We start from the raw sequence: 22315 nt of genomic DNA on the forward strand, positions 1-22315 counted from the left end.
TTTAAATTTCCTCCAATCTTCTTCCACCAACTCTTCTCCCTGGTCTCGGATTCTGCCAGTCATCTCAGCCATTTCCATATAGTCGATTACTTGCATCTGCCATTCTTCCAAGGTGGGTAATTCTTGTGTCTTCCAATACTTTGCAATGAGTATTCTTGCTGCTGCTGTAGCGTACATAAAAAAAGTTCTATCCTTCTTTGGCACCAATTGGCCAACTTTGCCCAGGAGAAAGGCCTCTAGTTTCTTCACGAAAGTATACTTAAATATGCAGCTGGTGTTTAATGGCACTGTGGGTTAAACCAGCGTCTAGGACTTGCCGATCAGAAGGTCGGCGGTTCGAATCCCCATGACGGGGTGAGCTCCCATTGCTCAGTCCCTGCTCCTGCCAACCTAGCAGTTCGAAAGCACGTCAAAGTGCAAGTAGATAAATAGGTACCACTCCAGCGGGAAGGTAAATGGCGTTTCCGTGCGCTGCTCTGGTTCGCCAGAAGCGGCTTAGTCATGCTGGCCACATGACCTGGAAGCTGTATGCCGGCTCCCTTGGCCAGTAAAGCGAGATGAGTGCAGCAAACCCAGAGTCGGCCACTACTGGACCTAATGGTTAGGGGTCCCGTTACCTTTACAGAGCGTGATTAATGTGATTTCAGACAGCAGCTGTAAAATTCTGGAGAGCAACGGCATGTCAGTGTTTCTGAAACAGTGGACCTTGGACAGCTCTCAGGTGGGCCTCAGGGCCACACAGGGTAGGATTATGTCATGTTATGGCCCTAAACCAGGTGGGGGAACCTCTGGCTCTCCGGATGCTGCTGAACTACAAACCCCATAAGCCCCAGCAAGCATGGCCATTGGCCAGGGATGATGGGAGTTGTAGTTTAGCAACACCAGGAGGGCCAGAGGCTCCTCACACCTGCCAATCCTAAATCACATTTAAGAGGCTGCATATCCTGCACCTGATGTCACCTCCCACCAATGCTGTTTGACAGCTTATGGACACCTGGCCCAATGAAATGCTGATATAGTTATTTCTGCACAGATTTAAACCAACATGACATATAACACTGTAGTCATTAAGTACTGTATATTTTTGTCACATCAGAACAATAATGTCTGTTTTAGAGCCTGTTTCCCCGGTTTTCTTACTTTTTTAACCAGTTGCGTAAAACTTGAAATGCAGTGTATTAATTTATGAATTGGTATTCAGCTTGTGTGCAAATCCTGCACTGCCTCCACTGCACTGACGTGGCAGCCTGGAACATGCCGTTCCTGGTCAATGAACCTCCTTGGGCGATGGAATACTGCAGGTTGATGTGTGAAGACACCAGTAGTATTTATGAAGCTTTTTGTAATGAGGATCTGTTGGTACTAGAATCGGGGTGGGGCTGTGTGGGTTGGAGGCTGCAACCTGGAGAAAACAACTGGTGCAGATGCATCTTTAAAACCACGTGGAAAACTCTTAAGAACACAAGTAAGTCCTACTGGTTCTCAGTTGAGGCAGAGAGAGGAAGTGGAGAACTGAAAGAGGGCATATGGACAGAAAAACAACAAAAAGGGATGGAGAGGTGTAAAAGTCTACAGCTAATTTTCCCCATCTTCCCCAGACAGTCCTGCCAGCAGGAGGTCAGCGGGTGCATTGCCTAGACTGAATCACTCTGTTAGTAAATTTGTCCCACGTCACTTTCCAAAGAATGAGAGTTTGCTTCTAAGAACTGGAACACTTCTGGTTTGTTTGTTTTTTGTTTTTAGAATGCCACCCAGGAGTGGAAATATTCTACCCACCTAAGCCTGGCCTGCGCAGGCCTTGCCTCACTGTGGATTTTTTCCCTGATAACCATCATCCTTATAATGTGCTTAAGTAATTGTGGTGGGGAATCCCCTTTTTCTCTCTTAAAGGGTGTGAGGAGAAACATAAGGAAGTTCTTTTAAACAAAAGTTGTTTTTAGCTCAGGCTCAATTCCTGGCATCTCCACATAGGGCTGGGAGAAATCTCTCAGTCTCTGTGTAGACAATACTGAGCCAGATGGAGCAGTGGGATGACTCCGTATGAGCTTCCTGTGTGAGCCTAAGGGAAGGTAATAAAAATCTTTCCGGGCTGAAAAATTACTGTTCTTTTTCCATTGGTGTCATCAGTGCAGGACTTTTGGACAGGGTGAGCAGGAGAGCCCTCAAACCACAGCAGGGCTGGTGTACCACATGCTAAAGTAATTCACATTTTTATCCAAAGTGTGGAGTGTTTGTAAGATCACTACCACCACCAACCCCGCCAGTCAAAAATCACCTAACTGCACTACTGCTTACTCAGCTTGTCTCTTGCTAACAATTCTTAGTCACTTTAAAAACTCATGTGGTTCTCTTGGCTGGTTTCAAGATGCTTCCGGATGGGAGTTTATTGTGGATTTGGTGTTACGCATGCACTCAAGTGTTTTACAGTGTCTACATGTCACTATCAAAATGCCAGCCCATTTTTTTAAAACAAGAAAAACATTCAACCCAGATTTCCCCTTACTGTGGAAAAATCTGTTAATAAAAAAAAGAACCTGTTACACATCTGCAGTTACTGCTGGAATATAAGGTTATTATGGCCCCTTCCCTATATTTGCTTTTGCACTTTTGGGAGCCCCCCCCTCCATTTTATTAGGGTTTCCTACTTACTAGAACTATGCTGAAATAACGCAAAATGCATTTTCATTGTGACACCTGCACAGGCACAATAAATACTTGCACACAGACCCTAAACTATGGTTACCAGACGTTCCCAGGGACAGTCCCCGGATTTACAAATCTGTCCCCGGACAAAGTCCATCCCCGGAATGTCTCCGTATTTCATTTAATGTCCCCGGATTTATATTTTAAGTGTTGTAGATTTATTAGTAGGGAATGAATGTTGCGTGATTGGTTCAATGGCACAAGACTCAACATATGGGGACTTCCGGCGAGGCAAAATGGTGGGTGCCAAGGCAGCGATCAGCTCCTGAAGCCAGCCAGAGCCAACTGCGCTACCAGGCTGGCTCTGAACTGCTGAGACTGCCACTGCTACTGCTGAGGGGGAACCGGGGACACACGGCGTGTCAACTGGGGGAACCACTGACCCCCCCATCACCCAAATCGTGACGGGAGTGAGAGCGCCCAGCTACCCAGCCTACTGCCTGGCGGCGCTCTGGAGCCAGGAAAACCCTGGAGCCAACGCAGGGAGAAGAAGGAGAAGGAAGAAAGAGGAAGGAGAAAAAAAGAGGGGAGCCCCTACCTTGCCCCGCTGCTGCTGCCGCCACCACTGAGAAGGAGAGCTAGGAGAGCACAGGGAGGGCAAGGACATGTGGCCGAGCCCAGACCCGACCCAAGCCTACTCCTCGGCGGCTAGTGCTCCAAGAGAGCAGGCCGAGGCCCAGAGGAAGGCTGTGTGACAGAGGAGACCACAGAAGAGAAGATATTCCTAATTTTTTAAAGGAAAAATAACCTTTTTTAATAACTTTTTTTTCTCTTTTCAAAAATAAAAGTGTCCCCGGATTCTTTGAAAAAAATCTGGTAACTTTACCCTAAACAGAAAAAGTCAGTGGAGGGCAAGATGGGACTGCTGGGAGGAGAGAAGAAATGCCATGGTGCATCTGTAGCAGCAAAACCAGAGGACTTCATCTGCCCCAAGTGCAATAAAACATTTCTATCCCGTTTTGGTCTCTACAGCCACAAAGGGCACTATAACTCTCCAATGGTTTGATTTTACACACACACCCAGTGCATTCTTCCTTTGTCTCCAGAGACAGATGCCCAAAACACGCAGGGCAGACAGAAACTTTGACCGTGTGGGCTGGGGTAAAGGAGGGTTCCCAACCCCTGCTTTTTACGCACACTTTGAGAGAAAGGTGTAGCAAAAAATGGTTTTCAACCTTCCATAAAAACCTCCAACTCTTTCCTAGTAATTGCAGGCCACTGACCTGTAATTTCCCTAACATACAGAATACTTGCCAAGGCCATTAAGGTAATCTCCAGCAGCTGCAATTTTTCCATTGGCCCTTTCCTGTACAACAATGTTGTCCTGTTCCTCCTCATTAACCATTTAGAAACCACAGTGTATTCTGCCAGAGCTTTCACATCCCTGTACTAAAGTGTTCTGAAGTGCAGAACACCCAATGAGAAAAAATTAATGACGTCAAGTTAAGATGGCAAAAGATGTTACAAGTAAATTTATATCAGAGAACCATGTTAAAATAGATTACACATTTGGCTGAGTCACTGCCAACACATATGATGGGGAATTATTATAAGATGCTTTTAATGTCAGTTGGTAGAACATGAGACTCTTAATCTCAGGGTTGTGGGTTTGAGCCCCCACATTGGGCAAAAGATTCCTCCATTGCAGGGGGTTGGACTAGATGACGATTGTGGTCCTTTCTAACCATGATTCTATGATTGTTGATATTTAATCTCTGATTAGGAAAGGTTGAGTATCAATGCTGGAAATGAGAGGAACAGGGGGCTGATTTATTGCATATGTGATAGAACTGTGATAAAGTTAAATGAGGGGGATTCCTTTTTAAAAAAACCATTGAGGATATAATGGGATATATTGAATTTTTAATCCTTTCCAAATTTGGGATATTGGAAGAATAATGGTCAAATCATACAATGATTGGGAATTCAATGAGAGCTGGACAAAATTTTGCTAGCCACTGAATTCAAAGTGTTGGTGCTGACCTTTAAAGCCTTAAATGGCCTCGGCCTAGTATTCCTGAAGGAGTGTCTCCACACCCATTGTTCTGCCCGGATGCTGAGGTCCAGCGCCGAGGGCCTTCTGGCAGTTCCCTCATTGCGAGAAGCAAAGCTACAGGGAACCAGGCAGAGGGCCTTCTCAGTAGTGGCACCCATCCCGTGGAACTTCCTCCCATCAGACGTTCAAGGAAATAAACAACTGACTTATAGAAGACATCTGAAGGCAGCCCTGTTTAGGGAAGTTTTTAGTGTTTGATGTTTTATTCTGTTTTTAGTGTTCTGTTGGGAGCCGCCCAGAGTGGCTGGGGAGACCTGGCCAGATGGGTAGTGTATTATTATTATTATTATTATTATTATTATTATTAATAATAAATGGAGAATTCCGGAACTGCTTTCAGTGGAAGAATGAGAGAAGGAAGACAGACGTGAAAGCAGTTTGCAAGTTTATGGCCCCCATTCATGATATTAAAAGTAATAACCAGCTAGAATTATTTGATGCATTTCGGTTGTTAAAGTGATAAATAAGCTTCGAAATACCATGGATAAATGATTAAGCATACTTTCCTTGGGAGTGACAAGTATAGGAAATACAGTGTTATACTGTATTAAAACAGAATTATTTTGTGTAAAAAAGAAAAGAAAAAAGGAAATGCAGAATACTTGTCTGACCTTTACCAGTTTAGAAACATATTAACTTTATTGTAGGTTCCAGTAAGACACAAGTAAACAAAGGCGGAAGCACTAATTCCAGCAGGGCACTGTCTTATCTCCAGTGCGAGTTAATATCTATATGAATCCACTGAGAATGGTCATTAGTTTTAGGGCAAGGTGCCATCAGTGGGCCAATGACACTCAGCTCCATTTCTCCATAAAATGGAGGGGCTGTGTAGTCACAGTGGGTGAGATGGATGAGGAGAAACAAGCTGAGCTTGAAACCTGGCAAGATGGAGACGCTGTAGGTGAGTGGTTTCAGTGTCCCTGAGAAATTGGGCAACTGCCTGCCCTGGATGGGGTTGCACTGCCCCTGAAGGAGCAGGCTCACAGTCTGCGGATGCTATGTCCATCTTTGTCACTGGAAGCCCAGGTAGCCTCACTGTTCCTGGACTAGGAAAGCTTGACCCCAGGGGTTCAAGCTTTTGCTGCTTCAGGATTGGATTACTGCAGTGTGCTCTACGTGGGGCTTTGCTTTTGCTCCTTGATCTGGAAAACCGCAGCTTGTGCAGGATGCTGCAGCAGGCTTGCTGACAGCGGTGCAACCCTGTCAACATCTAACACCTTTGCTCAGTGACCTGCATGGATTGCCAATTTGCTATTGGGCCAAGTTCAAGGTGTTACTATTAGTATATAAAGCCTTTAACAGTTTGGGACCTGTTTATTTTCAGGACCACTCCCCCCCCCCAATATATATACAATCGACCCCTTTGATCTGTGGAACTGGCACTGTTAACTGACACGGTTAATATTTTAGTGTGGCAGCACCTTCACTTTAGAACTCCCTGCCTGTTGCCATTATTCAGGAGTTTTGTTGTATCCTTTGGTGCCCGCTTAAAACATTTTTGCCTATGGCAACTTAAAATGATGGAATATGCGCAGCTTGCGAACCTAACATATAGAATAAGAGAACAAGAAGAACATAAGTTTAAGGAAGATTGGAAAATGTTTATTGAATATGTGGGGGCAAATAGTGTACACTTGAAAACATTGGCAGATAAATTCAACAGTGTAAATAACTTTTGATGGATGTAATAATGGAATACTGAATGTTTTAGTTTATGTAAAATATGCAGGGATTTATGTTATGCAAAATGAACCATGGAGCCTATCCGCAGAATCCAGACATGTGTTTTAATTTCTTTTTGGCATTGCTGATTTTAATGATATTTTGGATGTTCTTAATACTTGTTTTTACCTGTTGTTGTTGTTTTAACTGATACTTGTAATGTTTTAATGTTGCCGGGAGTCTTTTTTGTTAAACCACTCAAGAGTTTTAGTTACAATCAAGCGCTAAAGAAATGCTGTGAAATTAAGTAACTAAATAAATTTGTAAATAAACGTAAATATTACAAACCACCCAGGAGTCTCCAGTGATCTCCTCCCTAAAAGGAAACAAAATTGGTTAAGTGCTGTCCCACAACCCCTGCGATTTCTCACCACTTAGAGAAACGGGCTACTCATAACAATATGTTTGTTAGTATACTTTTAACAGGTATTACTACTTCCCTCAGAACTATAATTGCTGTTGTGTGATGGGAGGCCAGTGCTAGAGGCCGCTAACAGGGAACTGTTAGCATCCTTAGCAAAATACAATTCCCAGAATGCTTGGGTGGGAACTATCAGCTAAGATGGTATAAAACCGATATAAGTCGACAACCACAGTCTGACAACAGAAAACAAAAGGAAATACCTGGTGGAAGAAGTAAAGAGGTTAATGGCAGTATGAAAACAGAGAATGGATAGGCCTGAAGCCTATTTTGACTCACTTTTCCAATACCAATGCACTCACGGTCTTCCCGATTACAGCCCTAGCTTTATTAATGCCTCTTTCTCATCCAGATATGACCCATGGTTGAAAATTGCCTTGTCAAACATTTTAATATCCCTACATAACCTCCCTTGGCAACCAAAGTGAATTGGATAGAGACTTAACTTGAGGCCGAGGACATCCTGTCCTCTGCTCTCTCCTATTAAAAGCTCCCGCAAAAAATCAGGACTGGAAAACGAAAGGACTCTGCTTGAAACCTTGGAAAGCTGTTGCCAGTCACAGCAAACAGGTTCACACCGCCCATTTAAAGCACTACACTACTAAACAGCCATGGCTTTCCTCAAAGGATTCTGGGAGCTGTAGTTTGCTAAGGGTACTGATAGCTGTGAGGAGGCCCCGTTTCCCCTCACAGAGCTAGTTATCAGGGCGGTTCAACAAACAATCCCACTTTACGGGGAACTCTGGGAACTGTAGGTTTGGGAGGTGAATACTGCTCTCCTAACAGCTCTCGGCACCATTAATGAACTATAGCTCCCATAATTCTTTGCGGGGAGTCATGACAGTTTAAAGAGGTATTGTAGTGCATTGAATGTATGGTGTGAATGTGGCCAGAATTAGGCTAGAGGGGATTGCTTCATTTAGCTCAAAACAAAGTCAGACATATCCATTTACAAAGGTTGCCAAATATTAAGTATTCTAACTGGCAGTGGTAGACTTTAGGTGTGTTTTGTTTGCACACTGCTTAGAGAGCTCTTTGATCAAGTAGCTAACAAGAAAATAAATAAATAGCTAGCTGCAGTTTCAATATTTGAGTATTTTGTTGAATAAACCAGATACTTTGGGCTGAATTGTATTTTTATTATTATTGATTTTGGCCTTTGTGATTTGAAATTTTTTGCTTCTTAGTCATCCTCAGTATGGACAGTAAACGTTTTGCCCTAATGGAGCCTCTCCCTCACCTATTAAAAGCTTGAACGGATTTTGGAAGCAGAATAATCCCTCATGCAAAATAAAGAGACACACAAACACCCATATAGCTGCTTAATTTTTGATTTACTCATTCCCTTTGGTTGCTTTCTAGGCCTCAAATGGGATCTCTTTAGCGAATCTTCATCTCTGTGCGCTTGTAGGAGGTGCCAACGCCCTTGCCAGTTGCCCAGTCAATGCCATAGACCTGCCCTTTCCGATCACCAATTGGATAGCCTCCGTTCAGGTTGGACCTATAGCAGTTGGCATACCACCAACCTCCATGCACAGTGACAGCGCAGTTCTGTGTCCCGGTGTCATTGTCATTGTCATGGGTGGAAAAACGCTGCCCGCTGTGAAAGGTCATGGAGTCACCTGCAGAGCAGAAAGAGGTGGTGTAAAAGTGCTCTCTTTTTTCCTTTGTCTGCTGCCTATTACATTTCTCTCCCTGCCCTCCACAGCATCAGTGCCTCTGGGTCTGAGGAAGCTTTGGTCAAAGTGCCTTTTCCATGTCAGTAGGCGCTAGTGGGCTCATCTGGTTGGGAGGAGAAGCAGCCCTTTGATCAGCATTGAGCGGCTGCTGGGTGTGAGAATAACCACTTTAATTTCCCACAGTGCCCCCAATGCAGTACGGCTCCAGGGCACTGTAGGAAATTTAAATGGTAGCTCTAGGAACGGGTGGGGGAGGTAAGGTTCCAGTGATGCGTCCTGTCAGGAGCTGGAGATCTAGCTAAGTCACTTAAATAATGCAAATGGAGTGCAGTGAAAAGAGAAATCCTGATAACTGTTTACTGAGGAAATTGAACAAAAACAGTGTATAATGTGAGGAGAAACAGAGAGGTTTTGTCTTTCTTTTGGCAGAAGCCTTGTACGTCAACCAAACATACAGAGGAAAACTCCCTCAGGCCAACATAACCAATCTGAGCGTGTGCTACCTCAGCAAATATCAAGCTGCTCTGCCTAGTTGCTAAGCCGCACCTCCCCTCTTGGCTAGCTGACTTTAACAGTAACAGAATTAACCCTTTAGTTGCACCCAAGATGATCTCTGCTGTTACACTTCCAACAGCAGCCATTGCTGGAGTAACAAAACAGCAATCCCAGGTCTGGAATGAGTGAATACTAAATATGTTGGTCTTCAAAGTGACAGGGCCAGGTCAATATATTTTGCTGCCTGAGGAAAAGGACAAGATTTGCCTCCCCTCCAATTCCCTGTACAACAGCTGTTGGGTCATCCTTGATTCACCACGTTCACCACATACCTGACAGCAGCAGGCTAGAATAGAGCAGGGTGGGTAACTGTTGGCCTGCTATATCCCTTCATTCCTCCCTGCTCCTGCTGCCACTGTGCTAAGCCATAATTTGGCTCTGTGTTTCATCCAAACCCAGAGTTGTGGTTTATTTACCCCCTACAAACAAACCAAGAACAAACCTTGCTTAAAGTTCTTAGTTTGTTTGGAGAGAGACAAACCATGGCCCCAAGTTCAAACGATGACTTAGCTCACAGCAGTGCAGCAGAGCAAGCAGGGAGGAGAAATCTCACCAGGGGCACCAGCGCACTGCACATTCACCTTCAAACCATAGGTAAGCTTAACTATAATTTAAAATGGCAGCAGGGAGCCTTTGGCTTGTGGGCCTAATTAGGCCCACCCACCAGGGCTCTGCATTTGGCCCAGGCGACCATTTTAGGCAAACCATGCCGACCTGTCAGTCACCTGATACCATCTGATATCAGAGATCCGTTATCTCCAGTATATGCACTAAATGCCTCTGACCAGGTCCAGTTCCCCACTCCTGGTTTAAAGTGGCATGCGAACCAGGCCACAGTGCGTGTGGAAAGCAGGTTTGAAGTCCCTCACCTGCAGTGCCACCCAGGAATTGCCCCAGGACAAGCTGATACTTCTCCTCTTCTCCCCTGAGCTGGAAGGACTGGTAATGAGCAAAGGTTTTGCGGTCGTCAAAGTCTACCAAGTCCACACGCAGCTGGTGTTCCCCTAAGGAAAAGAGGACAGAAATTCAGCACAACTTGGCCTTTTGCACACTTGAAAAACTTGTGTGCGATGTGGCACAAGAAATATTTCCAAAGCAGCCTCCAGAAGGTTTTACCACAATGGGACCAAGCCCTCAGGCTGAAAAATGGTTCCTGCGCCTGTCATATCAAAACACATCACTGGGTGTCTTAAAGTTTTGAACTGGGGGCTGCTATCAGAAGAGTGGGGTGGAAGAGGGTAGTGGAGACATTGTATTTTAAAATCCTGCACAGATAGGATGCTGCAAATAAATTCAATATGATTGTTGTGATGGAATAAAAACACAGCTCTCTTTTGCCTCCCAGAGGCTCACAATAGCATAGCAGGTCCCTGCTAGTGGCTTGGAAAGAATGTTTTTCCAGATAGGGATTAGCAAATATGTCCTTTCTGGTTTCTTTCAGATTTCCAGTGTTAAATTCAGTTCCCCACATGTCTACATCAGTTTTGAATGAATGCATGCATTTGTGTGCGAATATACACATTTATGCACACTATTTTCCCCAATATAATGCCCTTTTGTACGTGGTTTCTAATACATTCATTTGTATGCACACTTTACCCTTGCACATGCACTTTTTGTACACGTTACTTAGCTGGAGAACTGCACTGGAAAATTCAGAGAAGTGTGCATTTCGAGGTATGGCTGTGCAACTTCAGCTCTCATTGTAAACCAAATCTAATTTCCCCTCCACCCTTATCCCCAGATCAAAGGTGGGGTTACCCTCCCGTGTCAGGAGATGAATGTTTTCGTTGCCCAGCCAGAATTCCGATAGCTGGTTCCCAAAGCCTTTCTTGTAGTCATTCCAGGTACGGTAGAAATCAACAGACCCATCCAACCGCTTCTGAAACACCTGAGAAAGAGATATAGAAACAAGCATAGCAGAAAAAATGAGTACATCACCTGTAAATGTATTGTTTTCTCATTCAGTCTCTCACATCCAGTGTTTGAGTGGCAGGGGCTATGGCCTTCTAGTTGTTGCTTGACTTCACATCCCAGCACCCCTAGCTATTGACTGTGCCTGATAGGGCTGCTAAGAGTTTGAGTCCAGCAACATTTGGAGTGCAAGAGGCTTCCCACCCTAGGTTTCACAGGCATGGAAGTGCAGACCTGGAAAACGACATCCTGGATTTGGGCTGCGTTGTGTTGGAAGGTATGGGTAGGGGATTTTTAAGGGGGCCAACTTCTGGGCTATGGAGTGCAGGAGTATCAGTGTTTGTGTTTTTATTTAAATCTGCTAGTTAGTGGGTTGGAAAAACTGCCGTGTTCTCATGTTAGCGTAATGACCAAGTTTTCCATTGCACGCTCTCTCTCTCTCTCGCTCTCTCTCGCTCTCTCTCTCTCTCTGTGTGTGTGTCAGAGAGAGAGCTTGATTTCCCCATGTTGTATGGAATGTTAATGTTTTACATGAATTTTCTTCTCTATGTTATTTGTGTATATGTTTTTTTAAGTGCAAATTACTTGGAGATCATTTAGGTGACAAGCGGTGAATAAGTTTAATAAATAAATTATCAAACCCAACGGGAGCAAAAAATCCCAATAAGGATACAGGGCGTAGTACACTGCAGTAGCACTGCCTTCACCTGGAAGCAGTCACTCACCAGCCAGCCCCCTCCATCAGTATCCATGTCACAGAAGACCCTCAGGGGCCAGCAGCCCGGCAGATAGATGGTGTACCAGCCGCTCAGGAACTCCCCCTTGCTCAGCAGCTCCTTGCAGCTTCTTGGTGCTGGGAGAATATGCCAAATGAGAAAAGGCAAGATGAAAAGCAATGGAGGCAGGAAATGTAGCAAGCTAGGGATACCACCATAGCTTCCAATTAAATGTCATTTTATGATTATTATTTATATGCCACTTAATGCCAAATTAGGTTTCTAAGCTGTTTACAAGTATAAAAACCAATGAGAGAAACATTCAGATATAAACATCTGGAATTAAAACACATAATAAAAGGATCCAATTAAAACTCTAAAATCCAGAATTAAATCCTGCTAAGCCAGAACACAAATTAAATAGGTCAAGCGGTCAAAGGAATGCCTGTGCAAACAGTTCAAAAGCCAGCAGAATGCCTGTACAGATGGGGGCCTCTCTTAACCAGCAGGGAGTGAATTCCATAACATCAGTGCTACCAATGGAAAAACCTGCATATATCGATGACAGTGCATTAAGACCACTCCATAGGTTCATTTTCACTTGTTTAATGCAGCGGTTTCCAAAGAGGGTAGTACCACTCCTGGGGGGATGGGGGGATTACCTAGGGTGGGGAGTGCTGGAAGTGTGAATGAGATTTTGAAAAGCTGGTATCACTGGATCAAGTTTATTGGTTTTGTTGAATTATCTGACTAATTGGTTTTAATTGGATTTTGAATGAATGTCCAATTAATTGTGACTGTTGTGAATTTTATTATGTTATTATCTTCCCTATTGGGCTGTCGAAACCACTATTCTGAATAAATATTTTTATAGGGTGGGGTAGGGAGCACTGGGGATGAGTTTGTGGAACCAAGGGGGCAGGTTTGGGAGCTGCTGGTTTAATGTAATATTACTGTTGCTTACGACACAGTTTAAAGCTCACCTTTTTCACATTGTAGGCTATAAAATGTCCACACAAAAGCTGGGTTTCTCATTTTGCTATTTGTGTTTGTGAGAGTGATCTTGTTTAGTCTGTCTGCTTTTAGCCTAGAAGTGTTCCTACAGGTTGCTAATGCAGATTACAAATTTTACTCCACATTTTTAAACTGGCCCTTGGGTAAAAGAGACATCCTTTTATCTCTACGTTTTATAACACTTCTACATTTATAAGGCGTGTGAAACTTCATTCACTGGGGCTTTTGAAGCATTTAGAAGCAGCCCCTGCTTTGCCTAATGATGTTGGGATTTTATCAGCAGCTCAGTCGCGTTTCATACCACGAAAAGGGAATGTTAAACCATATATAATGAATGAATGAAAGGAAGGAAGGAAGAAAAGCTGTGGGATTTCAAAGTCTGCATATGCCTTTGAAGAAAGGAGAATTGTGGGAGGCTTTGAAGAGCTCACAATGGGCTCGCTTCCTTATCGTGGCAGTCCTGAGGAACTACTGTCACATAAGCAATTAGGGTAGGAAACGTGGTGCCCTTCAGAAGCTGCTGGACTACAATTCCCATCATCCCACCATGTTGACTACCCATGGCATAGGTATTTGGGGGCAGTTTGTGGATCATTATATAGTACACTGTTGTCTTTGTGTACTATGTGATGTATGGAAGTGAGAGCTGGACCATAAAGAAGGCTGATCGCTGAAGAATTGATGTTTTTGAATTATGGTGCTGGAGGAGACTTTTGAGAGTCCCATGGACAGCAAGAAGATCAAACCTTTCCATTCTGAGGGAAATCAGCCCTGAGTGCTCACTGGAAGGACAGATCCTGAAGCTGAGGCTCCAATACTTTGGCCACCTCATGAGAAGAGAAGACTCCCTGGAAAAGACCCTGATGTTGGGAAAGATGGAGGGCACAAGGAGAAGGGGACGACAGAGGACGAGATGGCTGGATAGTGTTCTCGAAGCTACCAGCATGAGTTTGACCAAACTGCGGGAGGCAGTGGAAGACAGGAGTGCCTGGCGTGCTCTGGTCCATGGGGTCACGAAGAGTCGGACACGACTAAACAACTAAACAACTAAACAACAACATATAGTACACTAGGGTTGAAGCCCTACTTGCTTCTCTCGCCAACCCCCTACACCCTCCCTTTCCAACTCACCAACTGCTGCCCCCCTTCCTTTGAACTTTGTCAGCCCCCACCTTCCTTCCCGAACACCTGGCCGACCCCTCCTCCCTCCCTTTGCACCTCACAAAAGAAAACCTTGGACCTCACCAGGTCTCTGCAACTCACCTGGGCCCCCTGCTGGCTTGCCTGCATCTCTGTCCTCCAGTTCCTTCATCCTTTCCTCACCTGGGCCACTTGCCTGGGCTGCCCATCCTCATCTCCGTTCTCCAGATCCCTCCCCTTTGCTTCACCTGGGTTAATCGCCTGATCTGCCCACCTACCTCTCCTCCTCACATCACCTTGACCTGCATCACTGTCCACTGGTCCACCTGCTGGACGGCCCAGTAGCTCGTCACACTGTAGTTCTCAGTGCCACCTGTCTGGGGCAAACTGAACTGCAACGTGACAACATCCTTGCAATTTTATATATTAGAGTTTGAGGATTATTATAAAGTTGAGCCACTAGATGGCAGAGGGTGCATTTCCCAAGAGAAGCAAGAAAGAAACTCACCGGTTTGGCAGAGGGCCAAAAGATCTCCTCGATCACCTGATATTTAGAGAAAACAAACTTGTTACTAAGCAAATCGTAACAATACACTGAAGGCAAAGCTGCTCATCACCCAAAAGACCCACAATCTTCACTTCTGTGGGAAAAGATAGGAAATGAAGTATTTCACCCCCTATGCTAACGTCATGGGGAGGCTCACATGTGGCCCTCGAGGCCTCTCTTTTCTGGCCCTCATCAGTCTTCAACAGGCTACACACCTTCTTTTATGCCTGGCTGGATGTGTCCTCGAACTGCCCATTTTCAGGTCACCATGATATTCTGTCATTGGGAACCACAAGTCAAGGAACTTTGCCATCCCTATATGCTCAACACTTCCCTTTCTGTAGGGATCAGCTGCACAATCCAGTTCCTCTGTGATGCAGCAGGCTTGAAGTCACCGCCCATCAGCTGACAAGCAGTGAGCAACCTTTCTCTCTGCAAGGATCAGCTGTGCTATCCATGGGGAACTTGCACCTGATGTTACGTATTGGCCCAGGTGTGGGGCAGGTGGGCATGGTTTGGGGAAAACAGCTCCACGGACCAAATTGGGAACTGTGCTTACCCCTGCTATGCTCAGTAAAAACTTATATCCCTGGGCATTATGCAGAAGACCACGATCCAGGACTGGCTGCTTACTGTATAGGGGTATAGGGCAGGCCATGTGACACTGACAACTCTATCAGAGGAGAAAGTTTCAACCAGGGGGACATGGGGAAAACAGCCAGGCAGGTGCTTCTATTGCCCTAACATCTGCTGTTTGAGGCAGTCACCTCCCTTTGCCTTATAGTAGTCAGCTCTGCACCAGTGTCACAGTTCAAAGGACAGCACAACTCCACAGAGGGGGATGAAAATCAAGTGGGAAAGAAAAACTCAACTTTTTTTTTAAAAAAAGGTAGATATAAATATCAGGTGGTACCTGAAACAAAATGTTGCAGTGTATCCCCACCTGTTAAGAGGAATGCTTTTGCTCAGGGCTTCAGAAAACCTTATAGCCATCGTGTGTGTGTGTGTGTGTGTGTGTGTGTGTGTGTGAGAGAGAGAGAGAGAGAGAGAGAGAGAGAGAGAGAAATTTCAGGAAAGGGAAACTGTAATCTTTCCCCTTTCCCAGGCCCTGATGCCTTCCTTTCTAGGACTCAGGATTGAAACCTATTGCTATATCTTGGGGTGGGGGTTCTGAACAGCTGGAAAATATGCCCCCCCCTTTCATCCTCCTGAAATAATTCTGGGAGTTGAGTTATTTAGCCTCTCAAGCTCACATTCCTCCAACCCTAGTTTATCTACCAGAAACTATTAAGGGCTTGAGCACACCAGTTCCCTCTTCTGTCTCCACCTCCCACAAAATCTCATCTGACACCTGAATGCTTTCAGAAGTTCAAAGGTCCTCATCAGACCATTTGGTGTTTTGCTTTTAAAAACAATAATTTACAAGCATATATATTTCTGTGTACCCAGGGATATGCCAACCTTTAAGTATGCAGAAATGACTCACAAAAATGTAGAAACCACTCCTCCCATCATGAGCTTTGTATGATGTTCAGCATTCTCCAAGGGTGGAAGAGGCCATGGTTCATTTGTGGAACACATGCTTTTCATGCAGGAGGTCCCAGGCTCAACCATGGCATCTCCAAGTACGACTGGGGAAGACTCTCCTCCCACCCTCCATATGAATCATGGAGAGCTGCCAATATGGAGCTGGCAGGACCATTGGCCTGACATGATATAAAATGGCTTTACTTACTGGCAAGAAATTAAAATCTCTTACCTGCGCATTTGTTGGGATCACCAGTTGCCTCCATCCAGGTGGGAAAACAGAGCAAGACTGCAAAAACCCTGTAACACAGCTCCAGATGCATGGCTTCCTTGTTCCTCTGTGCAATTCACTGTCTCCCTGTCCTGCTCTCCTTATATACTCGCTGGGACCAATGACGCTCCAGGAGGCTTATATTGGGAAGATTTCCCAACATGGTTCCAAGTCAAGAAAGCAGCAATAAAGAACTATTATTGGCTATTAATTTCCCATTCCCCAGAGGGTATGTGTAGAGGTGGTGAAGAGGTCATGTTTTGCCTCACCCAAATAGCATAACGTGTGCCAGACTTCAAATCAATAGTCTCTTTCTTCCTTTAAAGGAAACTGTAACATGCACAACTTCACTTTGTGCAGAAGACTTTCCCCTTCTATTTGCCTAACGAGTAGGGGTGAAAACAACATTCAGAAAAGGCAAATTTGATACTGAGCTCTTCCTTGTTTGCATGTTCATGAATGTTTGAGAGCTGATCAGGTTTCAAGTGACTGTTGGCATTTTCACAGATTTTTTTTGCAGCACACACACACACAAAATCCAAAAAACCCAAAACTGAAGGGCAGCTGTTTAGAAGATGGCATTATAATGTTGCAACTGTTTCTTGAACTGTGTATTCCCTTGAACTCTGTTTTATGGAGGTGCTTAAGGAGCCATTAACATTTGTTCTCGTGTTTCTTATCTGTTTTGTCTCTCCAGCGCACGAGGAGAGGATTGTTCACTTAGGGGTGGAGGGAGGTCGTAAAGCTTACTGGTTCTAGCCTAGCTTTATAAAGAAAACAGAGGTCATTTCTTAATTGCGCAAGGGTTCTCATTTCTCGCCCTCAGTTCATCACGTGATGTTTTTCATTTATTTCTCACACGAAACAGGAAACAACCCAGAGACTTTTTTAACATTGGGGAGGACAGGCAGTAAATATTTTCACCTAAAATGTAAATATTACTGGATTTTTGGGGGGGGTTCGTGTTTCTTTTCTATATTGAGCAAGTCGCATTTTTTAAAGACACAGAATTCATGAATACAACCCATACCCTGGCCTGGAAAGTCAAGACTTCTGTGTTAGTCTGAGTGTCTCATGCCATACCCATTGACTTCTATGTCACTTGTGGGCAAACACCACCCTGTGAATGTATTCTAAATCATGGAGTGGGGACAATTAAAAGCAGGTTTGGAGAGGAAGAGAGAGGATGAGGTTTGCTACGGCAGCTATATGTAGAAGTAAGTCCAAGAGAACACCATGGGGGCTTGGCCTCCAAGTGCAGGGAAGGGAAGAAAAGAAAGAGAAAAGGCGGGGGGGGGGAAGGAGGGAAAGGAAAGAGAGAGCGTGGGGTGAGGGGAAGAGAGAATAAATTAGGAATGGAGAACATTTATCCTGATCCAATGCATGTTTATTCTGCAGTTAAGTCTATCCAGTTCAATCCTGGTTACTTCCTAGCAAAACGTACATATGATTTGTTTCACCTTGATTCTTTCCCAGTCTTCTTGTGGCAAATAATATATAAATAATATATAAATAGATGATAGATACATAGACTCACAGAAACAACATCCAAGTAACTTCCTCTACCCAAATACACACTTTTAAAAAGCTGGATATGATTCTGTAAAAACTAACTGAAATGGATGTTGCGTTTTGATGACTTCACATTGTGCACAACTCAAGATAAAATTCAATACCTCTGGGGGCATACAAATGGATGGTGATAATGGGTAATGAGAAGCTTTACATTTACAGGGCTCATAATTTTTCGAAGAATCAAAGCCAATTAGGTGATAAGAATAGTCCAAAGGTTCCCTGTTTGAGTTTTTATGAACCATTTTGCAAAATGAATAGTGTTTGTCCTAGGGAATTGCGGGGGGGGGGGGGGAGAGACTTGTCACGTCAGTCTGTGATTGCGAATCCCATCCCTACTAATGAGTATGTGCATATGTGGGCTTCTGTTAGGAAGGAGCAGAGCTTTTTTTTCCAGGGGAAAGTCACAGCAACTTAGTTCCAGCACCTCTCAGGTGGGCACCATTGCCATTCTAAGAGAATGAGGGAGGTGCTCATGGTGAGTTCTGGCACCTCTTTTTCTAGAAAAATAGCACAGGGGATGAGAGAGAAATCTGATCCAGTTTGCATTTAAAAGACACAGAGAAGCTGAAACTGTTCTGCGTTGAGAAACAGAGTTGTGACTTTGGTGACCCCCCTGGAAACCTAATGGGGACGCAAGATCTGTTGGAGTGTTAGTGCTCAGGATGCATATATGTATAGAGAAAAACATATATATCCTAAAGTATCGATCCAGGGCACTATGGAAAATTTAAACAGTGGCTCTCAACCTCCCAGCATTCAGGATGCTGCTGCTGCTCCCTCCCTGTGAAAGGTCGGCAGAGCCTACTAATGGGCACCCCAACCCCCCCCCCGCAAACTCCATCTCTGCTGCTAAGGTCTAACCTCTCCCCTCTGGCGCTCTCTCAGACCAGAGCCATCATGCTGTTTTAGAAATGTACCTTTTCCAGTGCTTGCATATATTTCCAGGGATGCATCACAGCGAGAACGGCAGGGACCACCTATAAATCTGATTTTATTATCCTGAAACCGCTTTGAGAACCATTATGGCTGAAGACTGCAAATAAATAATCAAGGTAAACTCCTCTGAGCACAGCCTTTTCTTTAAAGGAAATAAGAAACAAGTTGCTATATTTCACTGTGCCTTTGCTGCTCGGGGGGAGAGTCCAGTACATACATTCTTTGCTTAGCTCTGCCAAACACAGCAAATGAACTCGCGCAACAAGAGCACGTTGCCTCCATATCATCCGATATGACGCTCCCAGGTTCAATAGCTTTAGCAGGAGTAATATTAAGTATTTGTTACTAGGATGGTGGTAAAGTCCTGCCTGCCTTGGACACTGGGCTAGGAGTGCTGTGAAGAGTTGTTTAATGAGTACATGTATTGGTTTTTATCTTGGACAGTTGGGGGAACAAATAAGATATGTGTGTGGAAGGGTTCTTTTATTTTTTACATTATTTTCACTCTTGCAAGCTGCACAGAAAAGCCGCTTAGAAATATTTCAGTTAAACAAATTTTCCAGTAGAATAATGTTATAAAAGCAGTAGCTGACAAATATTACAGCAGCCTTCCCCAAGCTTGGTGCTGTCCAGACGTTGTTGAACTAAAACTCCCAAAATCACTGACCATCAGCCATATTCGCTGGGGATGATGGGAGTCGGGAGTCCGAAATATCAGTGGCACTAGATGAAAGAAGGGCAGGTTACAACATTGCGGCTATAATCAAAGTTATCCCCAAATGCGTAGAAGTACGAACTGTTCAATAACAAAAACACAAAATGTGTTCCACAAATATTTCATTTTATTTTAGAGGCGTCTTCCCCCGTTGTGTTTGATGCCATTCCACAGTAAGGGGTGTTCTTTGTTTTTCCAGGGAGGCAGCTGAGAACTGGACTCTTAGAAGGACCCACTCTTTAATGGACAGGCAACTTCCAATGGGGTCCAACATCGGTTGGGTTCGGCGTTAACAAGTCAGCTGCTTCGATGCAACTCCCCTACTGGAAACTCACTCGCAAGAACGAGCGTGAAGGAGACCCACCCCAACTCTCTTGTGCAAGAAGCTAACATTGTGACTCAAGTGTCTTGACATCTGCATAAGACTCTGACCTTTTAGAGTGATCTGGCTTATACAATATTGGGTGGAGGGAGAAAGAAGTCACACGGGTGAAGTAGCCCCAAGTTCCACTGGACATTCCACTTTTGGTGCAGCATTTAAGAACAAATATACAGGACCAGCAGGTACTGAAACAGGATCCATGTGGGCTTAGAATAAGGATAATCAACCAAAAGCAGGTTGCACAGAAGGGGAAAAAATAGAAAGAAAACCCCACAATCATTTGAAGGCGTCCTTAACCTCACACAGTTACATACGAAGCAGATCCCTGCAGCTTGAGCTTGCTAGTATCTCATGTATATATTTATACTATTTCCGCAGCAAGTCTAAAGGGTCCAGGTATCTGAGCCAAGCATCACCCATTGTGACAATAGGCTGTTTAGATCTGGAGCAGATCTCCCACTTCAGCAGCTCCATTTGAAGAAGAGAGAGAGGGAAAGAGTCCTGGCTCCTAATGCCACAGGCAGGCTCCTCTTCTCCAGCAACTCCTCCCGCAAGAGAAACGCTTATCAAGGCAGCTCCTTGGAGATCAGCCATCAGATCCTAATGTGATGGAACAAATGAGAAGGGGGACACACAGGGGGGTGGGGAAAACACTTCACCAGGCAAGAGAACAGACAGCAGGGGGAGCACCTAGCTCAGCCAAAATGGCAGATCTGTAACAGCGACTTCTCCCTTGCTTTCCTCAGCGCTGGAAACAACTTCACCTGGAAGGTGCAACTTGTGTAATTTGTGAATGGCTGGATTTCATAACATACACGTGTCGGCACTGCCAGCTTCACCATTTACATCTTTATTTGCAGACCTCTTTAATTTGAAAATTTAGGGATTTTAATTTCAGAATTAGAGCAACTTAGACTTCTTAGCACCTTGCTCCCTGTGCCCTAGTTAGGCAGGCGGGCATCATGAAATGTGAACGGCTCTCTATTGCCAGAACCTATGCACCATTGCATCTTATCAAACATACACCACATCAGGTGCCGTGCCATTGCATGTCACTCCCTGAATACTGTTAAATATGAAACATCAAATAAAATAATACATGGTAACATCCAAGATATGAAGCATTTGGGCACCATATTAGATACCCAATTTTGCAGAAGAGAAGAACTAAATTGTTAGGAACAAGACCATCTCAGCTCTAAGCTGGCCATTCTCAAGTTACAAGAGGCACTTTCTCCTTGTTTCTGAAAAGTGAGGAAAAGTTAAGTTTGCAGCACAGTTCATACTAGCTCCATCCAACAGTGTTCAGTGCCGCTTATTCCCAGGTGACTTACTTCTGAGTAGACATGCAAAAGACTTGTCAGGCAGCAGTCCTATACTCACCTACTTACAGAGCGATCCTAAGCATGTCTACTGAGACGGTCCCCACTGAATTCAGTAGAATACACTTCTGAAGAGGTATGGTTAGGAATGCACTGAATCTCTGAATTTAGCAGGGTTCTCTCCTGGGTAACTGGGTATAGAATTGCAGCCTTAATTTCTGAACAGATGTTTATCAGGCCCAGGAACCAGCGCCCCTCTAGCTGCTCTCTGACTCCAACTCCCACCATCCCTTGTAGGAGCTGATGGGGGCAGAGTCCAACAACATTGGGAGGGGGCGGGGCAACAGGTTGTGCACCTGATGCATATGATCACAGTGTTAAAGCCTCAGACCAGTTTTAATGTTAAGATTTGCACTCATGGGGGTGTTTAATGGCCAGCCAAACCTGCAATGGAAACTAGCAAAAAAAACCACACCCATATAATACAGGGTCTTACTAAAAGACAGATATGCAGAGACCTGTGGAGGGAGATCAGCAATGCCACATCAGAGACTATAATTACAATGGATTTTTATCATGGGCTTCTTTCAGCCATCTTGGGTGAGAAATGGAGTATAAATCAAATTTAAGAATTAGTAACTCTCATGAACATGAGTGAAAGGAACTGGGTACTTTCAAAGGAGATGTCAAGAGTTCAGTCCCAGAATGGTTGAACAGTGATTCAGAACAGTCTCTCTGTGTGTGTTTTGATGAAAATAACACTTTCTCCCCCCCCAGCCCATTTTAGACATTACATAAAAATTCCTTATAAGCAAAGAGATTTCTAGATATTCTGTGGTATGAAAAAAGGTAATCAGAAAAAATTATTATTAATTGTATGGTTTGTTTGTGTGTTCTTGTTGTTTGGGACAGCTAAAAAGGTATCCAGGAGAAGATCATTGCATTTTGCAGTAAATCTTATCCCTTTTCTCCCAGCCCATCATCTGAAAAGCAAAACGAAAACCTGAGGTGACACTCCTGTTGTTGAGACATCTCTTGAGAATAAGACACTGTTTCCACCCCCACATGGAGGTACAAATCCTGTAAATGTCCAGAGTTTGTTTAGACACTTCTCACAGTG

At 44.3% G+C, this 22315-nt stretch overlaps 2 protein-coding genes and 1 long non-coding RNA gene across 3 annotated transcripts in view; 1 reads left to right on the forward strand and 2 right to left on the reverse strand.

Moving 5' to 3' along the window:
* Window positions 1-8217: 8217 nt before the first annotated feature.
* Window positions 8218-16878, reverse strand: LOC128418670 (ficolin-2-like). Its single transcript, XM_053398623.1, has 6 exons — window positions 16227-16878; window positions 14429-14464; window positions 11776-11903; window positions 10898-11027; window positions 10006-10140; window positions 8218-8524 (listed from the first exon to the last, which is right to left on the reverse strand). The coding sequence occupies exons 1-6, from the start codon at window positions 16315-16317 to the stop codon at window positions 8283-8285; spliced, it is 762 nt and encodes a 253-aa protein (XP_053254598.1). The 5' UTR covers window positions 16318-16878; the 3' UTR covers window positions 8218-8282.
* LOC128418672 (uncharacterized) lies at window positions 8452-20364 on the forward strand. The gene is made up of 2 exons (XR_008331739.1): window positions 8452-8541; window positions 18786-20364. It is a non-coding gene; the product is annotated as an uncharacterized LOC128418672 (long non-coding RNA).
* The window catches only part of CD164L2 (CD164 molecule like 2), a 34868-nt gene continuing 32153 nt past the window's right edge, over window positions 19601-22315 (reverse strand). The window contains exon 6 of the mRNA XM_053398625.1: window positions 19601-20473. Coding sequence (XP_053254600.1) covers window positions 20467-20473 — 7 coding nt within the window. The 3' untranslated portion in view covers window positions 19601-20466. The remainder of the gene's footprint in view (window positions 20474-22315) is intronic.

Source organism: Podarcis raffonei, chromosome 8, assembly GCF_027172205.1.
Source record: "Podarcis raffonei isolate rPodRaf1 chromosome 8, rPodRaf1.pri, whole genome shotgun sequence".
Lineage (NCBI taxonomy): Eukaryota > Metazoa > Chordata > Lepidosauria > Squamata > Lacertidae > Podarcis > Podarcis raffonei.

Coding starts and splice junctions, on each gene's coding strand:
- LOC128418670 (XM_053398623.1), bottom strand. CDS start 16,317: ATGCATCTGGAGCTGTGTTACAGGGTTTTTGCAGTCTTGCTCTGTTTT. Junction 11,028..11,775: donor CTGATGGAGGGGGCTGGCTG/GTGAGTGACTGC, acceptor TCTCTTTCTCAG/GTGTTTCAGAAGCGGTTGGA. Junction 10,141..10,897: donor TCATCTCCTGACACGGGAGG/GTAACCCCACCT, acceptor TCTTTTCCTTAG/GGGAACACCAGCTGCGTGTG.